This window comes from Cetorhinus maximus, chromosome 14 (assembly GCF_964194155.1).
Source record: "Cetorhinus maximus chromosome 14, sCetMax3.hap1.1, whole genome shotgun sequence".
NCBI classification, from domain to species: Eukaryota; Metazoa; Chordata; class Chondrichthyes; order Lamniformes; family Cetorhinidae; genus Cetorhinus; species Cetorhinus maximus.
In genome coordinates, this window is record NC_135892.1 from 32,435,572 (window position 1) to 32,453,620 (window position 18,049).

At 46.3% G+C, this 18,049-nt stretch overlaps 1 protein-coding gene across 1 annotated transcript in view; it reads right to left on the minus strand.

Annotated features, from left to right (window-relative positions):
* Window positions 1–18,049, minus strand: part of LOC144689571 (uncharacterized) — a 318,797-nt gene that overhangs the window by 149,543 nt on the left and 151,205 nt on the right. The window contains exon 8 of the mRNA XM_078556753.1: window positions 5,520–5,649. Within this exon, the coding sequence (XP_078412879.1) occupies window positions 5,520–5,649 (130 nt within the window). The remainder of the gene's footprint in view (window positions 1–5,519; window positions 5,650–18,049) is intronic.

The following is an 18,049-nucleotide window of genomic DNA, read 5'->3' on the forward strand; positions in this document are numbered from 1 at the left end:
GATGCACACAGGTGTTGTGAGCCATCTCTTCAGTGTGTACCTGTTATCACCCAGCAGCCAACCCTGTAAGCGCCGCAGAATTTCGAATATCAGTGCACCTGAGAGTGACTCACGATGTAGGAATCGTGAGAATTCCCAGTCTACCTGGCACAAACATGCATGACCTACTTCTGGTGATCGCAGACCAGCTGAACATTGATGGAATGGAAACCTTTCCTGTTAATGAAGATCAGGGGCTGCTGTCAGGGTGCTCTTAAAGTGACATTTGTGCAATTGATTGCTCTCTGTGCAATTGATTGCTCTCTGCAGTCTTGGGAAGCTGGGCATTGCCACAAATCCCAGAAATCTAGCAGCCTGGCTAATTTCATCCATTAAACTGATAAGCCTTACTGTAGAGGACATCCATCACCTTCTTTATACATACATGTGTTAAGGTCTGAGAGATGCCTCATGGGTCCCCTGTGGATCCCTGGAATGAGCCGTTTACAAAATAATTTAGTGCAGCTATGACCTTCAGGGGCACTGTCAGGGTACGGCCTCCCAATTCATGCAGCATCAGATCCTTCCCCAGAACATGGCAGATATGAGGCACCGCTTCTCTTGACAAATGTAGACGTACACAGCACTGTCTCTCGCTCATCTTCAAATAGGAGAGGTGTCTTTGGCATACCCTTGGTCACGCCAGTCACCTCTGTAGGATGCGCCTGACCTCCTCAGCCTCTGGGTCTTCCTCAAATTGAGCACTGCAATCAGGAAGGCAACACTGACCACAGCCTCAATTCTGCAATCTTGATTCTTCCTGTGGACAGATAGGCCTAAGAGATGAATGTATCTCACCCAACAATTACAGACCTCCCACTCCAAGCCAGAAAGTCACTGCCATGTCCTTAGGGTGTACTTGCGCTACCTGCCTTTCCCTGTTCCACCCTTGTAGCTGAGGCGCCCCCACACAGATCACAGACTGAATAATACACTCGGTGTTGAGGGCAGGTTCTGCACCCGGACGTTGGCAGCCTTTTGGCTTCCAGGCCTGCTTTCAGAACATGCCCGGTCAAACGTCAATTGGGGCTTGTTAATTTCCAAGGTGACATTGAGGCTGTCATCCCGCCCAATCAGTGCTGGAGGTGGGATGTCCGGCCTCAGAGGTCGTTCCAATCGTTTAAAGTGCCCCCTGGCATGGGACAGTATCAGGGACCCAGCAAATGCAGGATTGCTTCAAACTCCACAGGATAATTTGTTCTTGAGCAATTTGCAGGCTTCTAAGTTGAGTGCATTTCATTTTGAGTTCTGCTGTCTCCAAACCTTGGGACTGGTCAGAGGTGGCATTCTGTTTTAACCTGAATAAGTTAACCAATTATTTGCATGCAGGAGTTGTCTAGTTGTTGCATGTTTCCCTCCAGAGATGTCTGTGCCATTGGAATGAGGAGAAAGGCAGGGGAGAAGGGCCAAACCAGTCCCTAGATTCAACGATGACTCTCTTAGAGCCCTCCTATCTACAGTCTCTCACTGATGTGAGCAGCTGATGCCTACCCCTGGTCAGAGGAGGAAACCGAGCCAATCAATGCAGCCTGGGAGAAGGTGGCTGAGGAGGCCAGCAGTGTTGGGCTGGTCAGAAGGAAATGGTCCCAATGCCAGAAAAGGCTCAATGACCTAATTAGGACAGCCAGGTTGAGTAAGTCCTTTGTATGCACAATCTTGTGCCAGTGTGCTACAGGGCATGCTCACAAATGCAGGAGGAAAGTTGTGGGCATTCATGACATGTTAATGCTTGCAAATGGGGTTTCCAACATGGGTCAGTGGGAAAGTCGACCTGCCATCAGACCACCATGAAAGGGCTAAGGGAAAAATTCTGACTTGTTTTCCCGCTGGGGGAAATTCGACTTTCTGCTGTCAGACCTGCTGAGTTTTTCCAGGTATTTTTGTTTTTGTTCTAGATTTCCAGCATCCGCAGTATTTTGCTTTTATTTTGCTGTTCCCATGCTGTGGTAGAAGTTGGCAGCAGGGAAGTACAGCTGAAGATGAGTGAAGTTCCAAGAAGTTGGCAATCACCTGACAAGCACTGAAAACACTCTCCTTGAAGTACTGCTGTGAGCATCAGTTTTACACTTGGCCATGGCTGCAGCCCTTTCATTGGTCAAAAACTTCCCAGAATGTCAGTTTTACTGAAGAAGCGCTCCTTGCGGTGCATTCACCTCAGTGACACTGGCAAGTTCCCACATAGCTTGGAAAATAGACCCACTACCTGTTAAATGCAGAATCCTTGATTAAAACAGAGCTTAATTACTTAATATATTTAAATGCCTTGCTATATGGGGGCTCCTTGCTCGCTTTCAAACCAGCCTAAGTGATAGCTGGAAGAGGGCGGGATGATGCTGGAATCCTGACTCAATATCACTTTTAGGGGATTCTCGTACCCAAACCTGCTTCCCCTTGTCTACGAAAATCCACCCCCTCCCCTGTTATAGCAGGATTTCAGTTTTCAACTTAAAGTTGCACCCATGCCATTCAGAGTTTACAGAACTTACTTCATCCACTCATGGTATCTCCTTATAAGATAAAGTGGCCATTTAGCGTAAGTGGTGTTACTGCAGGTGCCACTAATTGCCCATTTAGGTGTGGTGGTGTGTTACAGTTCACTCTGGCCAGGTCATTCAAATAATTCTAGGAGCAGGTGGCTTTTTTCCTAAGTTAAAGCAGCAGGCCTTTCCATTTCGACACTAAAGCACTGTGGACATTTGAATCACCAGATCATGATAACAGGGCTCTTAAGCACTGTTTTCTACAGTTTTGAATGTGTTGCAGCATTTTTTCCAATGGGAAATGTACTCTAATGCATCTCAACAATTAAATAAGGCTGATCAGTGTAATGGTCAACTTATCTTGGAAGACAGAGCCATATGATCAATCATTGCAGCAAAAACACATTTAACTTAGAAGATAGCATCTAATAATGACATTTGAAGTTGTCAAACCTATTCCACTTAGCTATCAGAAAATTTCTGACTACTTAGCCAGCTTCCCTGAAGGTTCCTGAGCTCTCTTACCTGGCAAGTTTTCCAAAAGCTTCCAAAACCAGCCCGTCCTGACAAAAATGATAAGGGTCTGTCAATGGTGATTTTGACATCACAGGATGTGTGCATGGGGTCGTGACCCCAGCTGACCCTGAACCTTTTCCTATACTATGGGAAGTTTGTGAGGATCTCATTTTGAGGGGGGCATTCAAATTTCTTGTCCCAAGCCACAGTTTTTCTGATTTCCGCACCCCTTCCCAACTTTTTTGCGACACAAAAATCCAGCACTATGTATCAGGTCTTGTAATACTTGCTGATTAAAGTCTCTTAACAGGCCTGAAATCTGCAATTATAATTTTCTTTCAAAAATACCTGCTTCCAAATACTCTCTGTTGCCTGTGCAGGCCCCATTCAGGATAAGAAATCCCCTCTGGGATCAGATTGTTAACATAATTATAGATAGTCTCCTGGAAGTTTTTATCTTTATGTAGTAGATAAAAAGAATGTTATGAGAAGATATTTGCATAAAGAAAAAGATTTTTTGTGCAATAAAAGCCGGCAAATAAATTAAGCATTTCAAGTAGAGAATATCCCAAAATTCATCAAGAAGAAGCGGTGTCAGCATCAAATGCAGCAAGCAATATTACCCCAGGGGAAGGGGGTGCTTGTGTAACAAATCATTTACCCAGAGCCAAATTCAATTTTCCACAAATTAATGAAACACTTATTTATTGCACATAATCAAAGAATTAATCTGATCCCAGCATCCTGGAGGCTGCAGGGTCCTCTAATCATAGAGGAGAAAATTAGTCAGTGACTAAGGTCTATATATCAATATCAGAATTGTTTACATAGTTTCCACTTTGGTGTGGAGACTGGCAACTGTAACAGAAGCAGCTGACAGAATATTTCTGAACTTTTAATGGATTTTCTCTGAAAATTGTTAAATTAATCAAATAATCTTTGAATTTCATGAAATAAAAATGGCCATACAATGTACAAACCGATGCAATAGGCAAATGAATGAATATGAGCACAAATGCACAATGTACCATCTATTCCCTTCATAGAACAAAGAGAGTCAACAACCAGCTACATCGCAGGAATGAAACTTCTAAGATATCAACTATCATTGCCCCACTCGAAGCAGGCACCAATATAAACAATCAAACTTCAGAAGATGATGATACCAGTGAGGATGTGTGAGCAAAGGGTGAGGGTGAGGTTAGAAAGGTGGTGTCAGCCATGATGGTTAAGGAGGAATCAGCTGGTACATGGCAAGGATCCAGGAAGCTGCATTCCCCTCTTGAGTTGCATGGGGACATAGTGGCCTTGATTTCAAATGGAGGTCTCTTACAGAAATAGGATAGTAATGAGGAGCCAATTGCCTCCTTAAACATGAGCTTCAGAGGTGCCTGAGTAGTTTGGAAGAGTTCAACACTTAATATGCCATTGTCCATGAATATATGATTGCCCATGAATATTGAAGTAATAGTTGTCTACCACTGAGCACATGCCAACATCATCTGTAGCGAAAAGATCAGTTACTGAGCTTACAGTGACTTCAGTACTAAATATCCCTGCCATTGATACAGGTCTATGAGGTTTAGCCATAAATGCTTACACTATTGCTGCAGAAGATTCAGTAACAAATCTCCAAGATACATTGATGGCCAGCTCCACTTCAGTTAGAAGATAGTTTCAGGTAATCCCAGTGATCGGATTTCAAAGCCTTATAAACATTCACTACTCTGCAGTCATTCAGATCTAGTGGACAGCGAAAAGCAGAACTTTTCACCAGTGGTACTGATGGAATAGTACAGGTACAGTCAGTTTGCACACACATCAGGTGAGATTCTGTTCCATTGTGTAACTGCACCAGTGACTGTGGGGGCCACTTCAGAATGCACTGAGCTTACAGTGACTTCAGTACAAAATATCCCTGCCATTGATACAGGTCTAAGAGATTTAGCCATAAATATAGGTAGCGAACCTTCTGCATTCCTGACATTAGCAGTCAGTATCCATCAGTGTTACTCTCTCAACTAATGGAACATACACTAATAGGGTGCATCCACAATCTGCAAGCTCACTGCGAAAAGCAAATACAGCAGGTCGGAATGACACAGCACGATATTTATTCTGCAGTTACTTTCTCCTAGCAGTTCATGCTTGTTTACTCACATGGGCCTGCTCTGAGATTGGAACAAGTGCTGATGATCTCCATTCCAGATCCCAAAGGATATTTATAGTTGGGGGTGGGGTCACCACATTCAAATAGCAATGGCAGGGCCTTGTGCCTTTATGGGCATAACCTGGATGTTGGTCAGAGCGGGTGCAGGGAGCAGGTGGGAGGTGGTGATATGACAAGCATTGCTTGACCAGCTGGGTGTTTGTCTGCTGTCATTGGTCATTTCACTTCATTAAGCGTGGAGTGGAACCTGCTTATGAAGCTGTATTAGCACAGGTACTTTCAAAAAGAACTTGATCATAAGCTTTGAGATTCACCTGAGATTTTCCATGGCCAGCTCTTGTTTCTCCTTCAGTTTGGCTAATGATGTATTTTCTGCTTTGAAACGTTCAATTTCTGTTTCCAATTGTAGAAGTTTGGCTTGGAGTTGTCTAGATTGGACATCTTCTGTGTGATTTAAAACAATACAAAGATGGTTTAAAACTACCATTACTTTGAATAGAACACATAATAACAACAACAAGTAATTTATTGGTTCCTGTTTAAAATTTTTATTTTACAAAAAACAACTTTGATCATAATACAGTACTTGAAAATGAATCAATGGCTGGGAATTTTGTTGTGGAATAAGGGGTCACACCTGACAGCTGGAGAGCTGGCGAGAGACCTGCGTTGCTTCTTTTCAGAAAGGCCGCCAAACCACAAGCCAATAAGGCAGTGGCAAGGCCAGCAGCAGGCCTTCCCATAGAATCAAGAACCTGAGGATGGAAGTCTCACCTACTGAAAGCTGCCAACCAATCAGAGGCCGGAAGCTAAAAGCAAAAAACTGCGGATGCTGGAAATCCAAAACAAAAACAAAAATACCTGGAAAAACTCAGCAGGTCTGGCAGCATCTGCGGATAGGAGCACAGTTAACATTTCGAGTCCGAATGACCCTTCAACAGAACTAAGAGGCTGGAAGCTCTTGTACTCAGCAGCACCAGAGGAGGTGGTGGCTGTTGCAGGAAGAATACTCACCAGAATCCTAGGATCACAGGACAACCCAGGCCACAGGTAAGTAATGTGATGGGGAGGAGTGGGGTTTTGCAGGGTGGATGTCACGGGAAGAAGGGCTTAGGGGGGTCGGCAGCAAGGGCAGGGGGTGGGTCTCAGAGGCCCGGTCCCCCTTCCTGATGTTGAGTCCCTCAATCAGGCATTGAGTGCCTTTGATTGAAGGACCGCACACCACAACACCCCCACAGATGTGACAAGCTGATCGCACAGTTTGATCTGTTGTGCAAGCTGCATGTCGACAGACTAGACGCTCCTGGGTTAATACCATTAATTGGCCACTTAAGGACCTCAATAGACTGCAGGGATGGTTGACTATGGGCCTTGTTTTATCTGATCAGCCTCTAACCAAGGGAGTCAATACTAAGTGCAGTCTTTAGGTGAAATTGGGTTAGAGGATACGGACTAACTGAACCCAAGGATGCAGATATTCAATCACCACTTAAAAGTCTTTACCTGCATCAGAGCCCATGATCCCTTGGCAGTTAAAATTCTGCTCAAAGAATCAATCATATTGTTATATATTTCCAATTTTAAATCTTATGTTGCTATTTATTATGGAAATTGCCCATATAAACTTGTCACATTGTCATCCCCACACCCCTTGGCCAGTAGTGCTACATTGTCTCCACTCACAGAAGGAGGTTTTTACAGTGTGGAAAGTTTAGTGAGGCAGTTTCCTTTTTTTCAGAAATAGGAGGATGGCAAACCTATATGGCTTATCTAGCCCACTCTGCCATTGAATATAATCATGGCTGATCTTGGGCTTCAACTTCACTTTCCTGCCTGCCCCCCATACCCCCTGATTTCTTGATAGACCAAAAATCTGTCTATCTCAGCCTTAAGTATATTCAATGTTAGCATATCCAAAGCCATCTGGAATGGAGAATTCCAAGGATTCACAACTCCTTGAGTGAAGAAATTTCTCATCCTCTTAGCCCTAAATAATTGGCTCCTTATCCTAACTGCGCCTCCTTGTTTTAGATTCCACAGGCAGGGGAAACAATCACTCAGTGTCTATCCAGTCAAGCCCCTTCATATTGAATATTTGAATGAGAACACCTCTCATTCTTCTAAACTCCACAGAATATGGGCCCAATTTACTCAGCCTGTCATCATAGGACAACGCTCTAATCCCAGGGACCAATCCAGTGAACCTTCGCTGTGCCTCCAATACAAGTTAATCCTTCCTTATATATGGAGACCAAAAATGCACACAGTATTCTACATGTAGCCTCACCAAAGCCCTGCACAATTATAGCAAGACTTCTTTACTCTTGCACTCCAATTCCCTTGCAGTAAAGGCCAACACACCATTTGCTTTCTTAATTGCTTGCTGTACCTACATGCTAATTTTTTGTGTTCCTTGTATAAGCACACCTAAGTCTCTCTGAAAATCAATATTTACAAGTTTCAAGCCTTTTTAAAAATATTCCACTTTTCTATTCTTACAACCAAAGTGAATAACCTCACATTTCCCCACATCATACCTCATCCGCCACCTTGTTGCCCACACGCTTAAATTGTTAATATCTCTTTGCAGCCTCTTTGTGTCCTCTTCACAGCTTGCTTTCCCACTTAGTTTTGTTTCATCAACAAGTTTAGATACATTACTCTATTGTCCCTTCAACTAAGTCATCAATACAGGTTGAAAATAGCTGAGGCCCTAGCACTTACCCACTAGTCATAACCTGCCAACTTGAAAATGTCCCATTTATCCCTAATTTCTGCTTCCTGTCCATTAATCAATCCTCTATCCATGCTAAGACATCACTCCCATTCCATGAGCCCCTATATTGTCTATTAATCTTTTGTGTGGCACCTTATTGAATGCCTTTTGGAAATCCAAGTATACTACATCTATTGGTTCCTCCTTATTTACCTTAATAGTTACAACCTCACAAAGCTCCAATAAATTTTTCAAACAGGATTTCCCTTTCATAAAACCATGCTGACTTGTTCTAATCAGACTATGCTTGTCTAATATGCATTGTTAAGACTCTTAATTATAGAGTTTTGCACTTTCCTGATGACTGATGTCAGGCTAATTGGCCTGTAGTTCCCTGTTTTCTCTCCTTCTCCTTTCTTGAAAAGCCATGTTATGTTTGCTAGCTTCCAATCTGCCGGGACCTTTTCAGAATCTTAGGAATTTTGGAAAATCATAGCCAGTGCATCCACTATCTCTGTAGCTCTCTCTTTTAGAACCCTAAGATATAGGTATAGATGTCAGATTTTATTTCCTTGAATTTCTCCAGTATATTTTCTCTGCTGATATTAATTATTTTAATTTGGTCACCCTTATCAGTTCCTAGGCCACCCTCAATTTCTGGCATGTAACTTTTGTCTTCTACTGTGAAAAGGGTCACAAAATATTTGTTCAATGTCTCTGCCACTTTTTCATTCCCCATAATAATTTCTCCTGTCTCTGCTTCTAAGTGACCAATGTTTACTTTAGCCACTCCCTTTTTTCCATTATAAATTTGAATGTAGGAATTTTTAGTGGCAAAAGTTGAAATGAAGTGCAAGAAAACAAGGCTTTTAAAGTATTATTAGATTTCCTTTGTCATTGCTCATGGTGAATCAAAGATTTTTTTTCCAATTATGGGAGTGTTATGCAAGGCAGTATTACCAGGCGAACTGACTCATGAGCATTGAAATAAAGCAGAAAGTGCTGGAAAAACTCAGCAGGTCTGGCAGCATCTATGGAGAGAGAAACAGAGTTAGCTCTTTGAGTCCGTATGATTCTGCTTCAGAGCTTTTAGAAGCAGAGCTCTGAAGAAGCATCATATGGACTCGAATGTTAACTCTGTTTCTCTCTCCACAGATGCTGCCAGACCTGCTGAGTTTTTCTAGCATTTTCCGTTTTGATTTCAGGTTTCCAGCATCCATTGTATTTTGCTTTTATCATCAGCATTGAAGTTGGATCTAGAATCATACAGTCCTGGCAGGGATTGGCAGATCATCCCAATACTTTATGGTGGACTCCAGGAATACTGGAGGGGCAATTCCAGGATTTCAGCAACACTGAAGAGGGAGTTTCAAGTAATGCTACAGGATTGTTTAGACAGGGATCCTAGGGCATAGGGACACTGGGAAGGGAATTCTCATTGTCTGGGAGCAATGGGAGCAGTTATGGGATTATGAAGCAATGAAATTGCATTTAGAGGTTTGAGAGTGCTGCAAGTAGGTTGTAGGTTCTCGCTGTGGGGAGGGATGAACTATGAAGAGGGTGATTAGGACTCAGGAAGGTATAAGAACCTTTGAGACATTTTGACCACACCCATCACTACCTCAAATTACCCACTTAAATGCAGTACTGAGTGAGTGCTAGCTTTTGGATGAGACATTAATCATAAGAAGTCATAAGAAATAGTAGGAGTAGGTCTGTCCCTCAAACCTGCTCCACCAATTCAATAAGATCATGTCAGATCTGATTGTTACCTTAACTTCACTTTCTTGCCAACCCCATAACCCTTGACTCCCTTGTAGATCAAAAATTTGTGTAACTCAGCCTTGAATATATTCAATGACCCAGGGCGGAGTTTTCCCTGAATTGTGCTAAGTGCAGTAGCGGGCATGAAAAAAAAACATTTTTCCCACCAGCCGCAATGGTGGGTTTTTGCAGCGTTTCATCCGCTTCCCAGCTCTCCTGCCTCATTAATATTGCATGCATGGGAAACACGCCGGATCGCTGGCAGGCAGGCTTGGATTTGCCTCGCTCCAGGTGCCATATTTAAAGCGCACCAGAGCACAGCCTACTTTGTGTCTTTAGACCAGAGGACTGCTCCAGGTGACCGATGGCCCGGGAAGCAAAGAAGACGGCAGCCCCACCTGCTGGACACAGTGGAAGCCTGCTGCGAACTCCTCTACCTTCGCTTTGGGTGAAGACCAGCCATCAAATTCACCAATCCAGCATGGGAGGAGGTGGTGGTGGTGAGCGCTAATGCCCTCCAAAAGGGACAGCCACAAGAGGATGAATGATCTCCTCTGTTGCTTCAGGATAAGACATTCTTCTCATCACTCTCAACTCACACTCACAAACCCATCACACATTCACAGGGTTCACACTCACTGCCAGCTCAAGGGACATCACCACTCACTCTCTCACAAACACCTTCATCTCCCCTGCCCATCGTGACCTCATGCCATCCATGGCACCACTCACACTCCACACATGCCAAGCATCCTTCTCATCTGGCCTGGCAGGCATCTTGCTTACACACTCTCCATGCAGGAAAAGCTAGTCCACACCAACAGGGAGACATCCCATACTGGTGGAGGAATGCCTGACATCAAGGTCCTCATGGCCTTTGAAAATAGAGCCATCCAGCTGGCTGGCAAGGATGTGGACTGTTCCTGTGCAGACAGTGAGGTCGGCGGCGCTCAACCAAGTGAAGATTTTGAACTGCAACATTCATCAGACAACCATACTGTGAGTGATGTCGCCTGTTTCACAGTCACCTGCCATGCACTAATTACCTCTCTTTTCTATCGCAGGCACATATGGGAAGCAGTTGAGGGCGGCCACGAGCCAGGTCATCGAATCCAGTCCCAAGGACACCTCGGAAGAGGAATCCGTTGACACACCAATGCAAGACCATGAAGCGCTCACCCACACCGTCGACCAGTGCAGAGACACACACCTTGGTGGGACCTAGTTCTAGATTAGCCTCGGGGTCACAATCTGGTGTGCAGTGTTAGGAAACAGAGATAGTTTGAGTAAGTTACATGTGTATTTGGGTGTCTTAGGGAAAAGGTATATCTTTAAGTTTAAGTTTAATTTATATTTTTTCCTATTTGTGGGTTAAATGATGAAACCTGGGGCAGAATCATCGGCTCTGTGAGCGGGGTTGGGGCCCGCACACCGAGGCATAAAATGATGTGCGGTGACGTCAGGCGTGCGTCCCAACATCACCGCGCATCATTTAGATTTTCAGTTTGGCGGGCGCGCAGCCGGACTGTCAAAGGCCTATTAAGTCCATTTAAAAAGCCAATAAAGCAATAAGCTGGGCTGCCCATCCAACTTTAAGGTTGGTGGGCAGGCAAAGAGCCCAGGCGGCCTTCGCATTTTTCATGAAACCTCATCCACAGGCGGGATGAGGTTTCATGGACGTTTTTAAAGTGTTTGAAAAATTTTTAATAAAATTAATGGGCATGTCCCAGCTCATGTGACAGTTTCACAGGAGGGGACATGTCCTTAAAATTTATTTTTACCGTTAATCAATGTTTTACAAATGAAAGTAATCTCCCTGAGGCATCTCTGTGCCTCAGGGAGATTCCTGCGCTCTTTCGACACAGGCAACCACCGCCCCCACCCCAGCCCGCACAAGGAGCGCTCAGCGCTCCCAGGTGCACATCACACTGGGTGAGCCTTAATTGGGCCGCCCACATAAAATGACGTAAGGTTGGACGGACAGGGAAAAATTCACTTTAATTTATTTTTAATGGGCTTTAACAGCTGTCTTAATTGTTGGCAGGCACGCTGCTGATTCCCGTGAGCACCCGCCGACCGAAATATCGCGTGAGTGTGCAATATGTTGGGACGCTTGCACAATGTCATTGTGCGTTATTTCACGCTCATGCGTGTCTTGCGCTTGCCTGCACGCCAAGCTGAAAATCCAGCCCTAAGAATCTTAGGTGAGTTGCTCTGAAGTTAAAGTGACAGCAAATGTCAAGTGAGTTCTGGATCTTAAGGGAGATACCAAGTTGTCAGCAGTCTACTGGGATAGGAAACTGCAGATAGAGTAGACTTCTCAAAAGAACCAAAAGGTCTGAAGATCAAGGAGTGAGACAGAAAGGAGGGGTCTCATGAAGACCTTCTAGCCTAGTCAAAGGACAAGAATCTGGAAGTGGTTCTGTTCTGTGGAAGTGAAAGTAAGGAGCAAAGAGCAAGGCTCCAAGCTTGAAGCTTAAAGAAAAGCTGCAGGGAGCAGATCTTAAGCAAAAACAGCTTGTGAGAAGTCAGGAGATCTAAAGAGACGCCTGAAGGTCTGTAACTCTTTACTATGGGCATGTTAAGCAGTGGTGTTCTGTTGGCATGGCTCAATCAGTGAGAGAGAGTGCATGGAAGATAGCTTGAACGCATGTGGTGACCCAGGGGAGATGAACATCGGAAGGAGAATTCGAAACCCTGGAGGTAGACCCTTGCGGAAGGCAACTGAGAGAAAGCGCTGTTTGGGAGAATATTTCAGAGCGAATTCTTCAAGAGTGGAGATTGAAAACCTTCACGTGAAAGACGGAGTTCAGTGAGGCTGGTTGGTTCACGGCGTGACAAGCGTCTGTAGGGAGTTGAAGAGAGATCTATAGCATCTGTTAGGGGTGGCATCTATCACTTGGTTTCAGAGTGTGGTGTGTCTGACCACACCTATTGGTTTACATGGACCGTCTACTAACTGTGAACATTAGAGTATATAGATAGCTTTTGTAACTTCTATTTTCGTTACGAATATGTATATATTTGTAAAGGTATAATGGGTGAAGAGGTATTGTTATATAGTTTTATCTTGTTTAATTCTTTTGTTAAAAGCCCATCAGCTGACTCTTGTGACTCTGTTCAGTAGCCACTCTCCAAGTATCTAAACAAAAAATTAAAGTTAGGATCTATCAAGCTGGACTCCACCCTGGGGTCAGGCTTGTCCAGTAGTAACATCAGCTGGGGTTGGGATCATAACAACACTGCACTGTCTGATCCACAGCAGGCAAAGGCCGGGAAATCCAAGGGGGCCAGCACTCGGAGGACAGCTGGAGGCTAGGAACTTGCTGAGTCCAAGTCACATGACGAGCCTCTGGATTCAGTTCTATCTCAGCTGCTGGAGCTTCAAAGACAAGCTAGGGAACATCAAGAATGGCTGTACGCTGCACTCCTCAGATTGCAAGGTACAATGGAGGAGTCCGTCTGCCTTCAGTCTGAGGTGGTAGCACCGGCATGCCAACGCACCGAGGTCAACACTGGTAGGATAGCGGCCGGCATGGAGACCTTGGTCCAGGACATTGGTCCTGCACTGCTGCAGGAGCAGCACTCCATTGCCGAGGCACTTGCTGGCATCAATAAGTGCCATAGCAAGGAGGGGCGGGGGTGGGGGCGTGGGGGGCAGGGCATCTTGAACTCATTCTAGCCCCTTCCTCTTAAGGAGTCAGCCAGGGGCCCTTGGGAGGAGGATAAGCAGGTGCACACCCCAGGGCCATCCTCCTAGGTGACTCCGGGAGTGCGCGGCCCATCTGATTCCCCTCTTCCTGTAAGCCCTGCTGCTCCAAGTCCACAGGATAAGGGGGGTGCCTCTGCCACACAGCAGAACCTGAAAGCAGGCCAGGGCCCTCGGTGTTGGCCCTCCATGATCATCACAGACAGGGCATAGCAGTCAGCAGGCTGCCTCCATCTCCACTGTGGATGTGGGGAGGGCACCAAGACATAGGGGCAGGGTTAGGAAGGTTAAGAAGATGTAACTCTTGTAGAGTTAAAACAATTAACTAAATTAACAATAACAAGGGAGAAATCAAGCACAGCCCCTAAGTCAGGTCAGCTGTAAAATCAAGGAAAAACTTTAAAGGAACCTTACAAACATCAAACCAAGATGTGATTAAAGGGGTCAACAAAACACCCCAGTCCCCGCGGTGCCCACCGAGCACGGAAGGCCTCGACAGCATGGGCACAGGTGTCAATCACTTGTACATAATATTCACAATTGTAAATAAACTGCCAAGAGTGTCTCCTTGTCTATGGCTCCATGTTTTGATGAGCAGTGTTCGTGTCACTCAGATGTGAAACTTTGGTTCCTGCACAAGTTAAAGGTAAGTGTCTCAGTCCAGAGCCCTTTCCCTGTGCAGTGTGTAACCTTCAGAGCAAAGTGATTGTCCGGCTTCATAGTCACTCGACACATCAGTGATGCCTGCACCTCGATGTGGCTTGTCATTGCTGCCAGAAAGTCACGGGCAGGCATCACAGAATTCCGTGATTTTCTCTGCGTGCTCTCAGCATCTTTGAGTTGGGGCTGGCCCCCCATCTCTTCAGCATCTGTGTCCGGTGGAGGTGTGGTCCTGAAGGGGACAGGTGATGAAAGCTGCCACAGGATTAGGTGCTGTTAAAATATCACCACTAAGTCTCCATGATATGGCCCTGTTCACAGAGCAGAAGCGAGCTGCCCTCAGCCAGACAGGAGTCAAACGTTTACAGATGCAATGTGAAGATCTATGGAGTGTTCTCACTGCATGTCGTCATAATTCTCCTGGAATCTTGCACCTATTAGGGCCTCTGCTGCATTTACATGACATGAGCCTGATCACAGAGGGTATGTGCGCTGCCATCTGCCTGACATGTGTCAGGCGTTCACAGATGCAATGTGAGGATGTCAGGAGTGTCCTCACCGCATGTCATCATCATCCTCCATGAATCTTGCAGCTATTAGGGCCTCACAAGCATGCCTGCCTCATTCAGCCACTGCGATGACTTATTGCCAGCATCCTCACCTTCCAGGACCTCATCACCCTCATCCCCTTCGACGTCCTCCTCATCAGGGAAGGTGTGCAGCTCTTCTATCTCCTCCTCAGCCAGGTCCTCCCCCAGTTGCAGCACCAGGTTGTGTAGTGTGCAGCAAGCTACAATGATGTGCGACACACTCTGGGGACTGTACTGCAGTGCTCCACCAGACCTGTCGAGGCACTGGAACCTCATTTTCAATATGCCTATCGTTTGCTCCACCAAAATCCGGGCTGTGGCATGAGCCTCGTTGTACCATCCCTCTGCTGCAGTCTGAGGCCGCCGCACGAGTGCCATCAGCCACATTCTCTGTGGATAGCCCTTGTCCCTGAGGAGCCAACCCTGTAGCCTCTGTGGACCCTAGAAGGTGTCAGGGATCTGAGATCTGCTGAGGACACAGGAGCTGTAGATGCTCCCGAAGTATCGCGCGCAGGGCTGCATGATGCATTTGTTGTGGTTGCAGACCAGCTGAGCGTTCAGCAAGAGGAAACCTTTGCGGGTCACACAGTGGGCTGCTTGCTGCCACAGATACCTAAGCACCACATGAGTGCAGTTGAAATGCAAAAGCCTTCACGAAGATGGTGTCCGTGACCTCTTGTTGGTGCAGGCTTGCGGGATCTCACACAGGTCACCTGTGTAAGCCTGGAAGGAGACACTGGCGGAAAAATTGAGCCCCACAGTCACTGGCGGTGGATGCCCTTCATGTCCCTGTAGTGCCATATCCTGCAGAAGGTGGCATATGTGAGTGACCAGTTCCCTAGACATGCGCAGACTTCAGCGACACTGGTTCTCGCTCATCTGGAACAACAGCAGCCCTCTAGCGAGGCACCAATGAGCAACAGCTCGGTGTGGATCTTGAGCTGTGTCCGTAGGAGGCCCTGCAGCCCCTTCATCTTGTGAGTGGTGCTCCTCCCTTTACTGAGCCAGGCGCCTCTGTCACAATCTTCTTCTTCTCTGCTCCGTGTTAGCCATGAGACATACAACTAGATCACCAGGCGCCATGAACCTGATGTTCTCCTCCTGCAGTATCAAAGAGAGAGACGCGAGGGTTAGCATATGTCTCCTAAGGACCGCACTTTTAAAAAATTCGTTCACGGGATGTGGGCTTCGCTGGCTGGGCCAGCATTCATTGCCCATCACTAGTTGCCCTTGAGAAGGAGGTGGTGAGCTGCCTTCTTGAACCGCTGCAGTCCATGTGGTGTAGGTACACCCACAGTGCTGTTAGGAAGGGAGATCGAGGATTTTGACCCAGCGATAGTGAAGGAACGGCGATACATTTCCAAGTCAGGGTGGTGACTGGCTTGGAGAGGGACTTCCAGGTGGTGGTGTTCCTATGTATCTGCTGCTCTTGTCCTTCTAGGTGGTAGCGGTTGTGAGTTTGGAAGGTGCTGTTGAAGGAGCCTTGGTGAATTTCTGCAGTGCATCTTGTAGATGGTACACATTGCTGTTACTGTGTGTCGGTGGTGGAGGGAGTGAATGATTGTGCATGTGGTGCCAATCAAGCGGGCTGCTTTGTCCTGGGCGGTGTCAAGCATCTTGAGTGTTGTGGGAGCTGCAAGAGGGGAGTATTCCATCACACTCCTAACTTGTGCCTTGTAGATGGTGGACAGGCTTTGCGGAGTCAGGAGGTGAGTTACTCGTTGCACAATTCCTAGCCTCTGACCTGCTTTTGTAGCCACAGTATTTATATGGCTAGCCCAGTTCAGTTTCTGGTCAATGGTAACCCCCAGGATGTTGATAGTGGGGGATTCAGCAATGGTAATGCCATTGAACATCAAGGGGCGATGGTTAGATTCTCTCTTGTTGGAGATGGTCATTGCCTGACACTTGTGTGGCGTGAATGTTACTTGCCACATGTCAGCCCAAGCCTGGATATTGTCCAGGTCTTGCTGCATCTGGACATGGACCGCTTCAGTGTCTGATTGTCGTGAATGGTGCTGAACATTGTGCAATCATCAGTGAATATCCCCACTTCTGACCTTATGATGGAAGGAAGGTCATTGATGAAGCAGCTGAAGATGGTTGGGCCTTGGACACCACCCTGAGGAACTCCTGCAGTGATATCCTGGAACTGAGATGACTGACTCCAACAACCACAACCACCTTCCTTTGTGCTAGGTATGACTCCAACCAGCGGAGAGTTTTCCCCCTGATTCCCATTGACTCCAGTTCTGCTAGGGCTCCTTGATGCCACACTTGGTCAAATACTGCCTTGATGTCAAGGGCAGTCACTCTCACCTCACCTTGGGAGTTCAGCTCTTTTTTTTCCATGTTTGAACCAAGGCTGTAATGAGGCCAGGAGCTGACTGGCCCTGGCGGAACCCAAACTGGGCAACAGTGAACAGGTTATTGCTAAGCAAATGCCACTTGATAGCACCGTTGATGACCCCTTCCATTACTTTACTGATGATCGAGAGTAGACTGATGGGGCAGTAACTGGCTGGGTTGGATTTGTCCTGCTTTTTGTGTACAGGACATACCTGGGCAATTTTCCACATAGCTGGGTAGATGCCAGTGTTGTAGCTGTACTGGAACAGCTTGGCTAGGGGTGCGGCAAGTTCTGGAGCACAATTCTTCAGTATTATTGCCGGAATGTTGTCAGGGCCCATAGACTTTGGAGTATCCAGTGCCTTCAGCCATTTCTTAATATCACCTGCAGTGAATCGAAGTGGCTGAAGACTGGCATCTGTGATGCCAGGGACCTCCGGAGGGGACCAAGATGGATTATCCACTTGGCACTTCTAGCTGAAGATTGTTGCGAATGCTTCAGCCTTATGGCTTTGCACTGATGTACTGGGCTCCTCCATCATTGAGGATGGGGATATTTGTGGAGCCACCTCCTCCAGTGAGTTGTTTAAGTATCCACCACCATTCACAACTGGATTGGCAGGACTGCAGAGCTTAGATCTGATCCGTTAGTTGTGGGATTGCTTAGCTCTGTCTATCACTTGCTGCTTATGCTGTTTGGCACGCAAGTAATTCTGTTTTATAGCTTCACCAGGTTGACACCTCATTTTTAGGTATGCCTGGTGCTGCTCCTGGCATGCCCTCCTGCACTCAGGGTTGATCCCTTGGCTTGATGGTAATGGCTGAGTGGGGGTTATGCCGGGCCATGAGGTTACAGATTGTGTTCAAGTGCAATTCTGCTGCTGCTGATGGCCCACAGCGTCTCATGTTGCTAAATCTGTTCAAAATCTATCCCATTTAGCACGGTGGTAGTGCCACACAACACGGTGGAGGGCATCCTCAATGTGAAGGTGGGACTTCGTCTCCACAATGACTGTGAGGTGGTCACTCCAACTGATACTGTCATGGGCAGATGCA